Consider the following 16,810-nt stretch of genomic DNA (forward strand, 5'->3'; position numbering starts at 1 on the left):
TTTTATTACCTTAAATAATAACATTAACTAATAATGACAACCCAGTCAATACAATTAGGGTTATACAACATGTACAGTAAAAATGTTCCAGAACGGATTTGGTCGGGGACAGAAACAAGTTTACCGATCTGCTGGATACAGCCTTATCAGGGTGATACTTTCCCACAAAACTTTAGAGTTCGCCCCATTTTATTCTATTTGGGTCGGTTGAGAACCAATATTCTAATCAACTACTGGAGCAAAACATTTAATTTTCTTTATGTAACTATTCATTTCTATTTTGTCAGGAACTGATTCATTTGACTTGTGAGGTGTTCAAGAACCAAGGTTTTACTGTTCTACTGTACTTGCATGCAGAGGTGGGGAATTCTATGAAATGGACAAGTGTTTTTTTTTTCTTTCTTCTCATCTTCAAAACCCATCAACACCCTCACAACCATCTAGAACTGCAACCCCCACTCGGTTTTTAGACTGTGTTCAGCATCTTGGTCAATTTTGTCTTCCATTCCCACACCCACAAGGAGAGCCAAATACACCTGATTTCCTCCTTCCACTTCTACATGCCTATGACAGAAAGTACTACACTGAAAAAATACAGGTACTAGCTCCAAGTTTTGTTAAAAAAAATCTATACGAGAAGACCTGATGATCATTGCAAGCTTCTACTGTGCTGCAGGTTTCCAGTAAAATTCAGGGCAATAATTAAAATTATTATTTAATGGGAGGGGTGCTAACTGGGTTTTAATGTGTATGCAGTGGATGTTGTGTTTTAACTTAGCAAACTTCCTTATATGGGGGTAAGGGACTATTTCACACACACACACACACATATATATATATATATATCTTCTATTCCAGTATCATACACATTTCTTTTAAAGATGTATTTCTTCTACAGAATGTTTACGTTAGGTTAGATGCTATTGGACAATGCAAGTTCCATGTTAAATACCCACGCTCACATGATTCTGGGATTTTACTGATATAATGAATGTTTACTGTGTATGTATATATGTACATATATGCGTAAGTAACCACTAGGAAAAGTAAACTAACGAAGCAGAGCGCTTTTGTATAATTACATCTTCAGTGCAGATACAAAGAAGGAATTAATTCCTTCTTTATATCTGCACTGAAGATGTAATTATACAAAAGTGCTCTGCTTCCTTAGTTTACTTTTCCTAGTGGTTACTTACGCATTTGTGAACACACGCTCCAAGCGTTTTTATTGCATGTACATATATATATTGGAAAAAACAGTCAGACTTCTTTAATATGGACTATTAGGGGAGAAGGGTGTTCGTCTTAGCCAATCGTCCAGTTGAACCGATAGACCTACTTATAGGCATATATGATACCTACTGTATGGTATATAACATACACTACATGCAATACTCAGTTAAACCATATAAAAAAAAATGTACAGTATATATCAATATATTTATACTGTATATATAAATACTATAAATTATTTAACCCCTTGAAGACATGATGAAAAACACAAGCTTGAACTATGCCTAATCACAGAAATATCTGCAAAAAATAAATAAACAAATAAAAAAGATAAACAAATAAATAGATAAAAATAAATAATGCAGAGTAACAGTACAATATTACAGAGTGGCAGACGTAAACACACTTTGGGTGTTGGTGGTACTGATAGGAGTGCTGAAGGCCGACATGCATACTATCTACCAGACGCTGTCTTCGCTAATGAAGGAAAATGGTACCCAGATGAACATTAAACTCTCTTAACCCTCAGCATGCGATGATGCCAATGTTGGCATCGTAAGGCGTGTGTGGGTATATGAAGATACCAGTATAAGCATCCTAATTATATTAATTTTGTAGTTGTAGCTGAGTGACCCCCCACATTCTATGATCAGGTTTTTTTTGTTTTTTTTAATGGTTATCAATGTTCAGGGTGAAAAAGAACAAGCAATACAGCTGTAACGTTACATTTCATAGCGTGCATATCAAGATAAATCATCGAATCATCATACATCAGACAACACCCACTTTACTCGGACAATGTCCATTGTATCAGGTATCTGGGTTAATGGGATCCATTATACTGAGGGTTGACTTTCCACAAACACAAACTACAGTATTCCTTCCTTATTATCCTATATTATCAATAGTTTCGACCAACATAATCCTATATTATCAATAGTTTCGACCAACATAATCCTATATTATCAATAGTTTCGACCAACATAAATTTTCCATGGATTAGCTAGTATTTCTAAGGTAGGTAAAGTTCAATTTACTGTATCATATATTTGCATTGCATGTGCCTTAGCTTGCTTAGTTTGCATTCTAGCCACTATAATAAATGTGATCTATCATGAGCCCTTTGGCATGGCCCAGGGAAACCATTGTTGACACATCTAGCGATGACCTGCACAAGGCAATCTGCCTCACTGTTATTCTCTGTTATCTATTTATGGAATATATATATATATATATATATATATATATATATATATATATATATATATATATATATATTCATAACATGACTGTATGGTGTTAGAAATGCCTTGGGATTTGATGGAAAGACAATGATAATTAAAATGTTCATTTCATTTGGCAACATGGCTAATGCAATATTACCAAGCAAAATAGAAACTACTGTCATGGTCTTTCCCTCAAATCACAAGTCATTCCTAACATCATACAGTTTGGTTAATACTTTATACATATTCCATTAATAGATAATGTAGAGAATAACAGTGAGACAGACTGATATGTGCAGGTCATCGGTTGATGTGTCAACAATCGCGTTTTCCCAGGCCATGCCAAAGGGCTCATGTTAGATCACAATAGCTTCGGTAACCTTGCTCTATTGTCACTCTATTTCAGTCTTTCAATTCCTTTTACAGGGATATTCTATTGCCATAGCTCCCATCCAACTAGTCATGCTTCTGAGACGATGATTAAACCTCATTCATCACAATTCATCATCTATCATTATTCATAATTTGCTGGCCTACCAAGGAATGAGGACAACAATGATAAAGTATACTGTACGATGATAATACTATACATACTGTACTATGGATACTGTAATACACTGTACAAACTCATTAATGCTTCCTAATGGAATCATAAGTTTACTACTTTTTTTTCACTCATTATTATTTATACTTTCATCCATCTATTATATATTTAGCATACTTTTTAAAGGAAAAAAAATTCAATACTTAAGAGTAAATTTAACATACTTTGACTAGGGATACTTGTACTAGGCCTACTTATAGGCCTAGTTACTGGTATCCGACCATATCGGTATCAATGGCTTTATTATTAATGGCCGTTTCCAGAATGTAACCCCTATCAATAAAAAGTGTACTGTATTTCCACGTTTACACATTTTTTCAGCAATAAACCTTGTTAAACATTAAGAAGGATAAGAGTTTATATTTTTGAAATTATGTTTTCTTGAATAAATTTGGATGAATTTAGAGAAGGGGCTTCTACTAAATTATATATATTTTTTATGCATTAGTGGAGTAGGAATGGGGGTAATAATGTTTGTGGATGGAACCTCTAGGTTTCATGTACCCATCTGCAAAAATACCCTCGCTTTTCCCCCCTTACAGAAGATAGCAGTAACTTCCTATGGGAAAGGTAGGTTGAAAGTGGAACGGATTTCTTACTACATTCATATTCTACTCAATATCCACAGTCATATACCACTTAAATCAACAATAAACAAATTTTATGATGCTATTTTTTTCTCTTCTTTTTTACACACTATAATCCCTTCTCAAAACATGACAATTCTATGTAGATTAAAGACTAAAATTACAAATCCAAGTTGCAACATCCCTAAAACTGGTAAAATACAATACCTACACCTGAGGAGATCTAACCTATAATCATCACATCAAAGCCTTGGGCTATAATAAAAATGTGAACATTCTATAAAAAAAAAAATACTAACTACACATGATACCCATTTTGTACACTGTGACTGTAGGGCCATACATCAGGCTTCCTATAAATATTGCTCCTGCTAGCCTAATTTTACTTCATTACATATTTCTCATTCCTATCATTCTGAAATAACCATCCATAATTTTCGGTACAATTCCGAACCCAATTTATGTATACTATGACGTCTTTCATATAATTTAAAGATTCTTTAATTTCGTCATTGAACTGTAAGACATAACATCTCTATTACCTTCAATGGATCGCCAATGTAAGCTGGACCAAAACTATGATATGACCCCATGTGACACGAAGTAGATGCATGAAAGCTCATGCAAGCTAGGCCGAGACAAGACTTTTTAGGGCTAATTTGACTCCCATCCGATCCACAATCGTCTCTCCGCCTGCTCACAACCCCTGCCGAACCCTGATGGCACTATACGCGGCTAGCATTTAACTAATATTTCGCGTTTGATTGAATGCAATATTCTTTCGACCTCTTTATCAACACAAACTGCATATTTTAGTCTCATCTGCGTTATGAAAACTTTGCTCTTTCTTCAAATATGTCGTGCAAATGAATGAAATTTACTTCAAAACAAGAGTACGTCCAATCTGTCAACAAAAATTCAAAACGACACTGCTTTGATATTACAAACTCTTCGCTAAAAGTCAATAACATTTACAATAACCTCGGAGCCTTACACTTACTTGATGTATAGTTGAAAACTGTTTGCCGGTCTCTTGTGGTAAATCCTCATGCTTTTTAATTTCACTTTGACTGGCCTCTTCATTCGAGGCAGCCATCTTCCTTTCCACTCACTCACGCAGCATCGCGACCTCTGATTGGGTGAGCTTTAAACACAACTCCTACATAAAGTTCTCGTAACTCAAACATATTACATCACAAATAACCAATAAACGATTTATATGCCTTAAGAATATCAAATGATTACCATATGTGAAATAATTCTGCAGAAATATAAACAAGTTTTATCATTCATCAATTAAATTGACTAAAACCGGGGAAACTGCGTTATTGGAACAACATGTACGCTGTTGTTGTTATTCACGGAGCAGACGAAAAACCAAGCCAGTTAGACGAAGCCACAGCTGCTGGCGGAATGGAGGTCCGAAATCAAAGTACTAATGCATAATGACATTTAAGCTGAGTTCTTTGTGCATGCAATTTCCGCTTTACAGATAAATTTAATTTCATTTGTAGGTAATAATATACGGCAATCGACTGTCTTCATAAGAAAAAGTTGATAAGCACTTAGAATTAGACCTTTTATGGTTTAGCACATATATGTCCATAGAAAATGTGAATACCAAAGAATTTACATTCTCGTTAAAATAAGTCGTGTAGTAATGTGCACGTGTCATGCATACTGGTGTGTGTTGAAAGCTGTTTTCATCATTTGTATTACGGCGGAAAGCTTTGGCTAGCACAGTTTGCCCTATAGTGATTACTCTTATGTGAATAAACAGTAAACTCGGCAACATGAAAAAGTATATTAATTGGTGAACAGGTCACGGGTCAAACGTGGTATGCGCGTTTCATCATGTTTACTTCGCAAGTGTGTGTGAGCGCTTGCAATGCAATGACATCATTTCGTCTGGGCGGTGTATACAGTAATGAATCGCGATGTAAAACTTATTGTGTGAAGAGAGCTTTATTGTAATTTTACCTTAAAGCGAAAAACGCGATGTAAATGTTCACTTTTCGGCACTGGCTTAATCAGCCTCTATTCACAGAAATAGTGAAGCGTTCACGGGATACGTGAGTGCTAACACGTAACATTTTTTCCGAGTACGCACTTACCGGCAACATCTACGAAACTCTTAATGGGCATTTATGTCTCAAACATATGGTAATTTTGACCTTTACACACTGTTTCAGTTCATCTGATCTTATTGCATACATTTGCTTCCCGAAGTAAATTCTATTTGTGACATATGATAGACAGCAAGGCAAATAAAACGTTATTGCAAAATTTCCACATATGTCATTACTCGTCGCCCGAGTTGTATCACCGCCATAGACACCAGGAGACGGGTAGCTGCGGCTGAAACTGTCACATTTTTTCTATGCGGTTGAACTCGTAGGCCAATTAACAGTTACCGCTGGGAATTGGAGAAAAATGCAGGGTACGATCCCACAAATAAGCGAATGCCAGACTAGCTCATATCCTATTTCTCCACAAGTATATATATGAATTGTCAATATATAATAGTAACATATATTCTCCTGTAATTCACCTCATCAGTGGACCAAAATTCATACTCTACATGACCAAAACTTCTTATTTCTGAAATATATATCATGATACTAATCGTACGTGGGATCTCTACATGAACTCGATTGCAATTGTCATCAATCGCTAATGTAATAAGTCTATATCAGTAGGCACATGTCTATATTGAATAAAGCAAGTTTTATCACGATTCATCCGTTATGATCCAATACCTGTGGTAAAGTATGGTAAACCGTGGTTTACGAGCGATCGTAAAGCAGTGACCTTGCAACGTATGGCGTTGTTGTTGTTACCTATGTTGTTATTATCGTTACCTATATCGTTGTTGTTATCGTTACCTATGTCGTCGTTATTATCGTTATCTATGGCGTTTTTTCGTTACGGGTTGCGCTGACGTTATGGTTATTGTTACCTCTTTCGTTACCGTTATTGCGGAGAAAATATATGTTCCGTACCCCCTTTCACACCTCGCCTCCTACTTTCTTCCCACTCCACCTCTCTCCTCCACCAACCATTCCATTTCTCGGCAGCCGTGCACGTTTGTGGCTTGGGGTCCAATCTACTGTTACAGCTCGTTTTACTTACATTTTTTTCCATTTGCCAAAGACAACAAATAAGCTATATAAATATGTAAGAACTATTCGCTGATCACAATAAACCCAAGATTGAATTGATGACGATATTTGCAAGATTGATTCGAATCGTGCTTCAGGAAAGTTTTACGCATGCTAACATGCAAGTTTCATTACGTATTTATTTAATCTACCCCACATTGGATCAATTGATACTTCGTGAGCGAAGCGCAAGAAAGTACCACCCAGTAGAGAAATGGACTGTCTTCACCCCCCAATACAATACAAGCGCAGTCCACGAGGTCAAAGCACGGCGAGCTCTCCCGGCGATTTGCCCTTGTCATGCATAGTGACGTAGGGCATGTTATGATTACCGTCCTCGTCGATGATGTCAGAGAAATGAGCTAGAGTAGATTTTTTTTTTAATTGCATGTTCAATGCTTTAGATGAATTATAGCTGCCAGGAATCTATAATGAAACTTATCATAGGGTTACCACTGCATTTATATCCACTGATTGCTTTAATACATTGAACTATATAACTATCCAGAGCCTTTACGTGCGTAAGTGCCCCCCCCCCTCCCTGGCAAAGTTCTCGGCGACGCCCCCCCCCTCCCCCATCACCACTTCCCCTCTTCACCATCCCTTACAGCCAGTTTTGGCTATTGGCTTGCGAAATAAAGGGATTTTGAAATTTGTATTTAATCTCCCTGTTGCAGGAAGGATAAGGGAAAATATTCCGTATTTTATTGATTCTAACGCAAAATTCGTATATTACGGTAAAATATTCAGGGCTCCTTTGACGTTTTTTATTATCATTATTTTATCAGCCTTCTGGAGAGCATGTTCAGACTAGAATTGCCTACCCCTAAATGTGCCGCTCCAGGGCATATGGCCCCCCCTGCCCCCCCATGTGAGGGCCCTGTATCTATGAAACTCAAAGTTTTCATATCCTAGCCTGCGCGTTTCGTGATAAACATTGCAATATAATAATAATAATAATAATAATAATAATAATAATAATAATGATACACAAATACGCCAGCAGTGAGAACAAGTTTTCCTCACAGTGAAACAACAACAATCTCAAATTAATGTATCCTACGTAAATGCACCCCGTCCAATGAATGAGTTTTAAGACCAAGAAACTTTCGCAGCAGAGGAAGATTACCACATTATTGGTGTCACAGAATCATGTATGGACACATCCGCCTGGAACTTTTTATAAGAATTAAACTTTCCAGGATACTTCCTCTTTGGTTACGACGGAGAATACAGGAATGGTGGCACAGTTTTGCTATACTCGTATATACGTCAAGACCTTCATGCTAGCATAATATCTAATGTAGCTATCAACAACATTGGTATCGTTTATGTACAACTGCGGAGTGGATATAAAATTGTGGTTAGATTACTTTAAAAGACAACCTAGTAAAAAATATATATCGATAAAAGGTTACTCAGGTAGACCATCGATTTTCCGGTATTCGATGATCATGACAAGATTACGATTAAGAAATTAAAATTCCCGCTGCGGTGAGAATAGTTTACTGGGCGACCAATAGATGTCGCTGAGTGTTCCGGCGATCCTTTTGTTTGTTTATTTGTTCATGCTGGCGATGATTGTTGCTTATATTTTTTGTAAATATTAAGAAAAAGGCAAGAATTGTTATAGATAAACAAATACTGTACAGTACTATCGATAGATAATATAGGCCAGACTGCAATTTTATTTTTGTTCTAGATAATTGTTCAGCGCACCCTAAAGCTGAGTTCCTGCGTAAAAACAATGTTTACATAGTATATTCATCTCCGACTGTACGTCACTTATCCAACCTCAAGACTAAAGAATACCACGCTGTCTTAAGGCACTTTTCATTAAACTAATGCTAGATTCTGTAAATGCTGGTAAATGTGTACCCACATTCAACATCTTCGATACGATGATGCATGCGTCGGCGTATTGACTATATTTTGTAGTTGTAGCTGAATGAACCCCAAATTCTGTGAACTGGTTTGATCACGTTTTCTGTGTTTTATATTACTCAGAGTGAATGAGAACAAGTAATACAACACTGACCTCATACTTTATCACGCGTGTAGTGTGATGCATCGTACATTAGGCATCCGATGCTGCGCACGAGAATTTGACCCGTATTGAAGAGGTTGAGAAAATATTTTATCACGAGTTGGGTTGATGAAAGATGATTGGTATGGTTTGGGCACATGGGAAGAATGAGTGAAAAAAATTAGTAAAAGAAGTGTGGAAGGCAGAGGTAGTTGGAGTGAATATGAGGGGGCAACCAAGGATGAGATGGATGGATGGGGTAAAAGGGGCATTGGGAAAGAGGGGGGATGGCTGTTGAGGAAAGAAAGAGAGAAGATTGAAGTGAACGGAGAATGGTTGTGTATCGGTGATGTTGTGATGCATGGAAGGGAGTGGGTGGGGGATGGGGGGTTAGGGAGTATGTGTGAATATTATGACGCAGCCCGAAGGGATTTCTCACCGTCTTCCCTTTTTCTGCATGAGGGGACGGAGAGAAGCACTCGCCGATTAAATGAAGCGGCCTTGCTGTGTATGTGCTGTGTTTTTCTGTATTGCTACTGACCCAAGGCAATGGCCGAGATGCATGGATGACCCGTCATCCAGGAGGAGCCAAGAAAAGAGGGAGGGAGGGAGGGGTGGTGAATGGGAGTGGAGTATGTGGGGATGAAATGGGTGGAAGCGGATTTATGCCTTTGGCTTTAGAGTGATAAATTCATTGCTAATTTCTATTTGTGAATTTTGTCTTATTTATCAAATTTCCCCGATACAGGTACCTATAGGTATTGGGGTTCGAATTTCTTTTTTCAAAACTGAATGACCTGATGGTCCTAGTGCTAGGCATTTGTTGATTCTTATACTGATACTGAAACAGGATCCTGTAGATTATAAATAAAATTATATCGTGTATACTTGGATTTTATCTAATTGGTTTATTTATATATAATATTTGTATATTTGTTTAGTGTGTGTTGACAAAAAGGAGGACATTCACTGGTCCAAAAATCTATCATCAGGTATGTCCTAGGAACCAAGTAGGTAAGTCGATGATCTACCTGTATGGTCAAATACACGAAATATGCCGTTCACATGAAACCATGATTGTCGGCGACTTTATCTTGTGATTGTCTCCATAGGTCGATGTCGACCATGAATGTTGCGACCCTCCAGGCCAGCATTTCTCAACGTTTGTACCCTTGTGTAACCTTTAAACTAAATGGCATGTCTCAAGGAACCCCTGCGCAAAAAAGAAAGAAAGAAAAAACAAAAAACAAAAAACATGTACCATATCTTTCTCATTTTATTTTCATCGTAATAATAGTTTAGATAGGATGATGTCTATATTACATTATTACAATAACCAAGAATATGTCGTGCGTGTTTTATTATATTACGTATATGAAATTAAATAAAAAATCAAAAGTGCATTAGCTTATCTCACTTGTTCTCGCGGAACCCTTAGGGACCTTTTGCGGAACCTTAGGGTTCCGGGGAACCCTGGTTGAGAAACGCTGCTATAGGCGCAAGCCAGGGGGGAGATAATATGGAGGACCAACGGTTACCCAGGCTGCTGGCCGACCCTCTCTTCTCTCCGCGTTGCTGATGGATCCAAAGGAACAGTGAGTCTGTTACAAATTGGCACCAGCGCCGTGGCACTAGTTGCCAAAGCAATGTTAATAAACAATGTATATATTTGTTCAGTATATCGATATATATATATACATATATATATATATATATATATATATATATATATATATATATATATATATATATGATCAGCCATCCTGAGTCCACTGCTGAACAAATGCCTCTTTCATAGCATTCCATGATTCACACGACCTCGCCAACCTCTGCCACGTCACTCCTGCAAACTTCTCTATCTCTTCTTTCCACCTTCTGTCTGGTCTCCCTCTTCCACTCTTCCCATCTCGCGGTGTCCATTCAGTAACACACTTGCTCAACCGCTTATCAGTCGTTCGCGCTAATTTACATACCCAATTCCACTTCCTCTCTTTTACCGCATCCACACTATCTTTCACTCTAGTCTGCTCTCTCACCCAATTTGCTGTCTTTCGGTCTCTCATCGTTATTCCCATAATTGATATCTCCATTCTCCCCTGTGCATTCCTTAGTTTTGTCTCCATCGCCTTCTTCAGTTTCCAAGTCTCACACCCGTGCATTGGTGTTGGTAGAATGCATTGATCGTAAACTTTACGTTTCAAAAATAAAGGTCAGGAGCCTCCCAGGACTTCATTATACTTACCAAGCACTCTCCAACCAATTGTAATACGTCTTTTTATTTCATTACCATGATCTTTAGTTACCATTTGGCCCAAATAATTATACTCTTCAACTTCTTCAAGACTCTCACCATCGATTAGAATCTCTTTACTTTGAACTTGCATGTTGAACATAACTTTGGTTTTACTCTTATTCATTTTAAACCTACTTTGAGAATTTATTTGCTCAGATAACTTAGCATATCTTACAAGTCTTCTGCTCTTTCTGAAATAAGAATGTCATCCGAAAATCTCGGGTGGTTCATGCATTCGCCATTAATCTTCAAACCATTCTCTTCCCAACTCAACCTTCTGGAAATCTCTTCCAAGCAAGCTGTAAACAGGGTAAAATTGTATTTCCTTGCCACCCTCCTTTCTCGATCATTATTTTTTCTTTATATTTATGTAGTCGAATTACAGTAGTACCTTTCGCACTAATATTTTCTAGAACTCTTACAGTCTCTTCGTTTGCACCCTGCTTGCGTAGCGAGATTAGTATTACTATTTGTTCTGCCGAGTCAAAGGCTTTCTCATAATCTACAAAAGCTAAACAAAAGAAGTATAATGTATTCTGTCATTTTCTCGATTAGTTGGTTCATCGCCTGCAAATGGTCTAGAGGAGAATGTTCGCTTATAAAGCCTGCTTGTTCTCTCGGTTGGTTTCCATCCAAAACTTGACTTAGTGTATTTGTAAGGATCTTGGAGAATACTTTATATACATTTGATAGGAAACTAATCAGTCGGTAGTTACTAAGGTCCTTCAGGTCTCCTTTTTTATGAAGTAAAATCACTATAGCATTGCACCAAAATTCAGGAATGCTTTCTTGATGTAAGCAGTGAGTGTACAACTGAGTTAACTTAATATGAACTTCCTTCTCTTTGTTTTCTAAAAATTCTATCAATATACCATCTTTCCCAGGTGCTTTTCCTCCTTTTATACCTTTTAGAGCAAATTCTACTTCTTTGTAGTTTCTGGCACACTATTAACGTCTACAGCTGAATCTACGGACTCAACTAAGGTCTTTGACGAGTCTTTTAGTAAAATTCTTCTACTCTTTTTACTATTCTGTCTGCATTTAATGATCTCTCCATCTATATCTTTCAAACATATCATTTGCTATCTTCCTAAAGCATGTCTGCGCTTGTTTCCTTAATATTTTTACCTTTCCGAATAGTTTCCTCTATCTCATCCTTGTTTCTCTTTCTTTTATCTGATCTCTCCCATTTGTCAATAAGCTTGTTTAGTTCTATTCTTTCTATTTCGTCTCTTTTGCTTTTAATCTGCATAGTCATTTTTTAATTAGGACATTTACAGCTTTGGGGCATTTGTTTTTCTAATACTTTTTGTACTTCCTACTTTCTTTGTCGATTCCTTAATGATGGTCACTAGATTAAAGTATAAACCTTCGACGGTGTCCTCGTTGATTCTTAGTTTCGAATCTATTTTTTTTAACAGAAATTCCTTCTTGTTATCCTTAACCTTCGCGTAAGGCTTATTTCTTTTTTTAACTAATTTATTTCTCTCGGCTCTGATAATGAATTTGGCTGTGCAACTTACCATTCTATGGTGCTTACCTATGTTGACTTTATTTATTACCGTAACATTGCTAACACTCTTGTTTTCATCTCATATTATGAAGTCTACTTTATTCTTTGTTGTTCCATTTGGACTTCATGTCCATTTACGACCTACACGCTTTTGGAAGAAAGTGTTCATTATTCTCATGTAGTTCTCTGCGGATTTGACTAACATCTCGCCTCTGTCATATCTCTCATCAACTCCAAACTTTCCAATGCACGACTCATCTCCCATCTTCTTCCCTACTTTACCATTAAAGTCACCTATTACCAACGTGTACTTACTTTTTTTCTTGATCCATTACCTGACTTAAATCATCATAGAGGGGCTCAGTTTCATCGTCTGAACTCTGTGAAGTTGGTGCGTAAACCTGAATTATTTTTAGTGTACCTCCTATCCAAGAGTTGACACCTTGGCGTGGCTTGAGAATCTTAATGACTACAAAAGCTATGTCGATAGAGAGGAAAACTCTGCAGGGTCACGCTTATTGAACAGGTTTTGTAAGAAAGATGAGACAAAGGGCAGCTCGCACACACAGTCGCAGGACCCACTGTTATCTGGCACGTCCCTGATGGCGAACAGGGAAATTCCTCATAGATATATGTGGTATTGTTAAAATGACGGCATGGACTGTTGGACACCCTATAGATATATAGGGATCCACCGAATATACTGAATAAGGTGGCAACAAAGATATATTTCACTAGAAACCAGTTAACAAGGAGGTAAGATTACTGTCCAAATTCTTTCATATCAAACAAGAATTGCACAGCCAAAAGATAACCGAGCGTTCCTTTTGGATAATCGTCTTCTAAAGGTCTAACCGCACTACCTTTGAGCTTACAAGCAGTGTGCCACCGAATGTAAGTACAGTCCAAGGAGATCTAAGTCTTGGACTTTAAATAGCATGAAGAAAATTAAAATCTATACTTACAATGTGAAAACCCTCTCAGAAAACTACAGGTTGGAGAGTTTAATGGAAGAACTGGACAACATCAAGTGGGATATCGTGGACTGAGCGAAGTCCGAAGAAATGCTGATACAATACCGAGAAGTTGCCGATAACGTAGTGTGGTTCAGTAGTTTATCAGGTAGGGTAGCATGGATTGCGATAAGGCTGTGTAAAAGATACAATCTAAGAATAATTAATATTTATGCACCAACTTAACACAGTTCAGACGATAAGTCAGAGTCCTTCTATGATGATTTAAGACAGGTTGGGTCAAGTAAAAATAAATACACGTTGGTAATAGGTGATTTTAATGCTAAAGTAGGGAAGGAGATGGGAGAGGAGTCGTGGATTAGGAAGTTTGAGGTAGGTGAGAGAAATGACCGAGGTGAGATGTGGGTCAAATTTGCAGAGAATTACATGAGAATAATGAACACTTCCCAAAGCGTGTAGGTCGTAGATGGACCTAGAGAAGTTCAAATGGAACAAGAAAGAATGAAGTAGACTTTATATTAGGAGATGAGAGCAAGAGCGTTAGCAATGTTACGGTAATAAAATAAAACAGATGTGGGTAATGATAGGTTGCACAACAAAAACAAATGTCAGAATCGAGAGAAATAAAATATTTTCGAAAAAAGAAAAGAAAATAAGTGTAGCGAAGGCTAAGGAGGACAAGAAGGAATTTCAGTTAGAAAATAAAAACATATTCGAAGCTTTAAGAAATAAAAATCGAGGATACCATTGATTTTTTTTTTAAATTTGGGGATCTGCGAACAAAATGGGAAGTATTAAAAAAAATATACTACAGAACTATACAGGAACTACGCAGATTAAAATCAGCAAAGACGAAATAGAAAGAAGAACTAAACAAGCTTATCAACAAAAAGTACAGGTCACAGAAAAGAAAGAGAAACATGGATTAAATAGAGAAAACTTTACGGAAGCAGCAAATTATATATTTGAAAAATAGAAATGGAGATATCATATGGATAGACAGAATGACAAAAGGAGTAAATGAATTTTACTAAGGACTTTACTCGTCAAATATTTTGTTGAGTCAGCAAATTAATTTGTAAACGTTAATAGTGTACCAGAAGTTACAATCGAGAAAACGACAGAACACAATATACTTCTGTGTTTAGCTTTTGTAGATTACGAGAAGGCCTTTGACTCGGTTGAACAAATATCAATATTAAACTTGCAACGCAAGAAGTGTGCAAACGAACACATTGTAAGGATTCTAGAAAATACTTATGCGAAAGACACCGTTATAATTTGACTACATAAACATAAAGAAAATATAAAGATCGAGAAAGGAGTACGGCAGGGCAAAATAATTTTACTCAAATTATTTACAACTTGCTTGGAAGAGATTTTCAAAAGGTCGGGTTGGGATGAGAAAAGTTTGAAGATTAAGGCGAATATTTTAATCACCTAAGGTTTACGAATGACATTAATCTTATTTCAGAAAGAACAGAGGACTTGTAAGATTTGCTGATCGATTTGAACAAGGAAAGTCTCAAAGTAGGTTTAAATACAAATAACATTAAAACCAACATAATGTTCAACACGAGAGTTCAGAGATTATAATCGATGGTGGAAGTCTGGAAAAGTATGCTTATTCAGGCCAGATGGTAAAAATGACTAAAGATCATAGTGAAATAAAAAGACGTATTACAATTGGTTGGAAAATGTTTGGTAAAATAAGAAGATCATGAGAAGATCTCTACCTTTATGTTTGAAACGTTAAGTCTATAATCAATGTATAGTGCCAGCCATTATATACTGGCGTGAAACCTAGAAATTGACGAAGGCGATGGAGGAAAAGCTAAGGAATGCACAAAGTAGAAATGGATAGATCAATGGTGGAAGCAACGTTGAAAGACAGAAAGAGAGCAAGTTGAGTGAGAGAGCAAACTAGAATGAAAGATAACGTGGACGCGATAAAAGAGAGGAAGTGGAGTTGGGTAGGTAAATCAGCGCGCACGATTGATAAGCAATGGAACACGTGTCTTGCTGAGTGGACGCCGCGCGATAAGAAGCGTGCACTAGGGAGACCAGACAGAAAGTGAAGAGATGAGTTAGAGAGGTTTGCTGGAATTGGCATAGCTGTGCGAGTCAGGAAATTGTATGAAAAAGGCCTCAGTATGGCTGATTGATATATATTGACACATTAAACGTCTAGAACTCTGTTACTTCGTGTCCCAGTGGTTTCCGCAAACATTTTCATTCCTGCACTCACAGTGATTTATGTTGCATAACCTACATTTTCACATGAAAAATATATATAACTTTTCTAGATATATGGGTAGATGGATCAGATGGGGCAGTCACCAATTCTACTTATAAACCCTTGTAATTCCGGTAGATTCGTAATTGGAGACAGTGAATGACTGATGAATTACAAAATAAACGTGATCGGAGCATAAAGTTGTGTTAATGCAGCCTCTTATCCGTCAAGAATTGAGTTCAACAAGCCATATCAAATATCAATGAATAATAATTTCTTGGGGACAGGAATTGATAAATTATTTAATGAACAATTCTGACAATTTCAGTTTCATAATAAAGACGGCATAAAGTCAGTTAAAACATCTCATGAAGAAATGACGACATTAGTACTGTCGTTCTCCCTCTTTTTTTCTTCTCCCTTTAAAACCTGTCTTCTACCTCTCCCTGGTCCCCCTGTAGTTGAGGGGGGGGGAGAAGAATGCTGCCACTGTATGCCCATGTTTTGATGGCTAGGTGACATGGAAATTATGTAGACTCGGTATATTTTATTTTGGCATACGAGAAGGGAGAGAAAAACGAGGAAGTATGGAGGAAAGGGGACAAAAGCAAACTCGAGTACAATACGAGTAACTGCCACCTCACCTCCTCAGCCTCCCTCCATCGTTATAAAACTCGTTCACAATATCACTATAATAACTAAACTTTACAGATTTTTATTTTGTTCCTGACTTTGACGATTTTATTCAGTTCAGGAGTGACCTTGGGATAAGACGGGAACTTGAATCGGCCTCCAGGTATATGAATCGTATTGTATTTTGATAATAAAGTCGACTTTACTTGACCTCACGAGTAGCGTGATCGGAAGTGTGCATATCATGCATTATCCCAATCGCGGGTTCGAGTCCCGAGTTTCTCTCAGTTTCTTAGCAATGATTATTACCTGCCCCAACAGTCC

General features: G+C 37.2%; 1 protein-coding gene across 8 annotated transcripts in view; it reads right to left on the reverse strand.

Moving 5' to 3' along the window:
• The window catches only part of LOC143041425 (uncharacterized), a 53,404-nt gene extending 48,607 nt beyond the window's left edge, over positions 1-4,797 (reverse strand). For 3 of the 8 annotated variants that reach the window (XM_076213278.1, XM_076213275.1, XM_076213274.1), the window contains exon 1: positions 4,651-4,784. In XM_076213278.1, the coding sequence (XP_076069393.1) occupies positions 4,651-4,746 (96 nt within the window). In that variant the 5' untranslated portion in view covers positions 4,747-4,784. Of the gene's footprint in view, positions 1-4,644 lie in introns of all 8 variants that reach the window. The other 5 variants (XM_076213280.1, XM_076213277.1, XM_076213282.1 and 2 more) reach the window with 4 other exon arrangements.
• Positions 4,798-16,810: the final 12,013 nt, after the last annotated feature.

The sequence above is a fragment of the Oratosquilla oratoria genome, chromosome 31, assembly GCF_046742065.1.
Source record: "Oratosquilla oratoria isolate Oo_2021 chromosome 31, ASM4674206v1, whole genome shotgun sequence".
NCBI lineage: Eukaryota > Metazoa > Arthropoda > Malacostraca > Stomatopoda > Squillidae > Oratosquilla > Oratosquilla oratoria.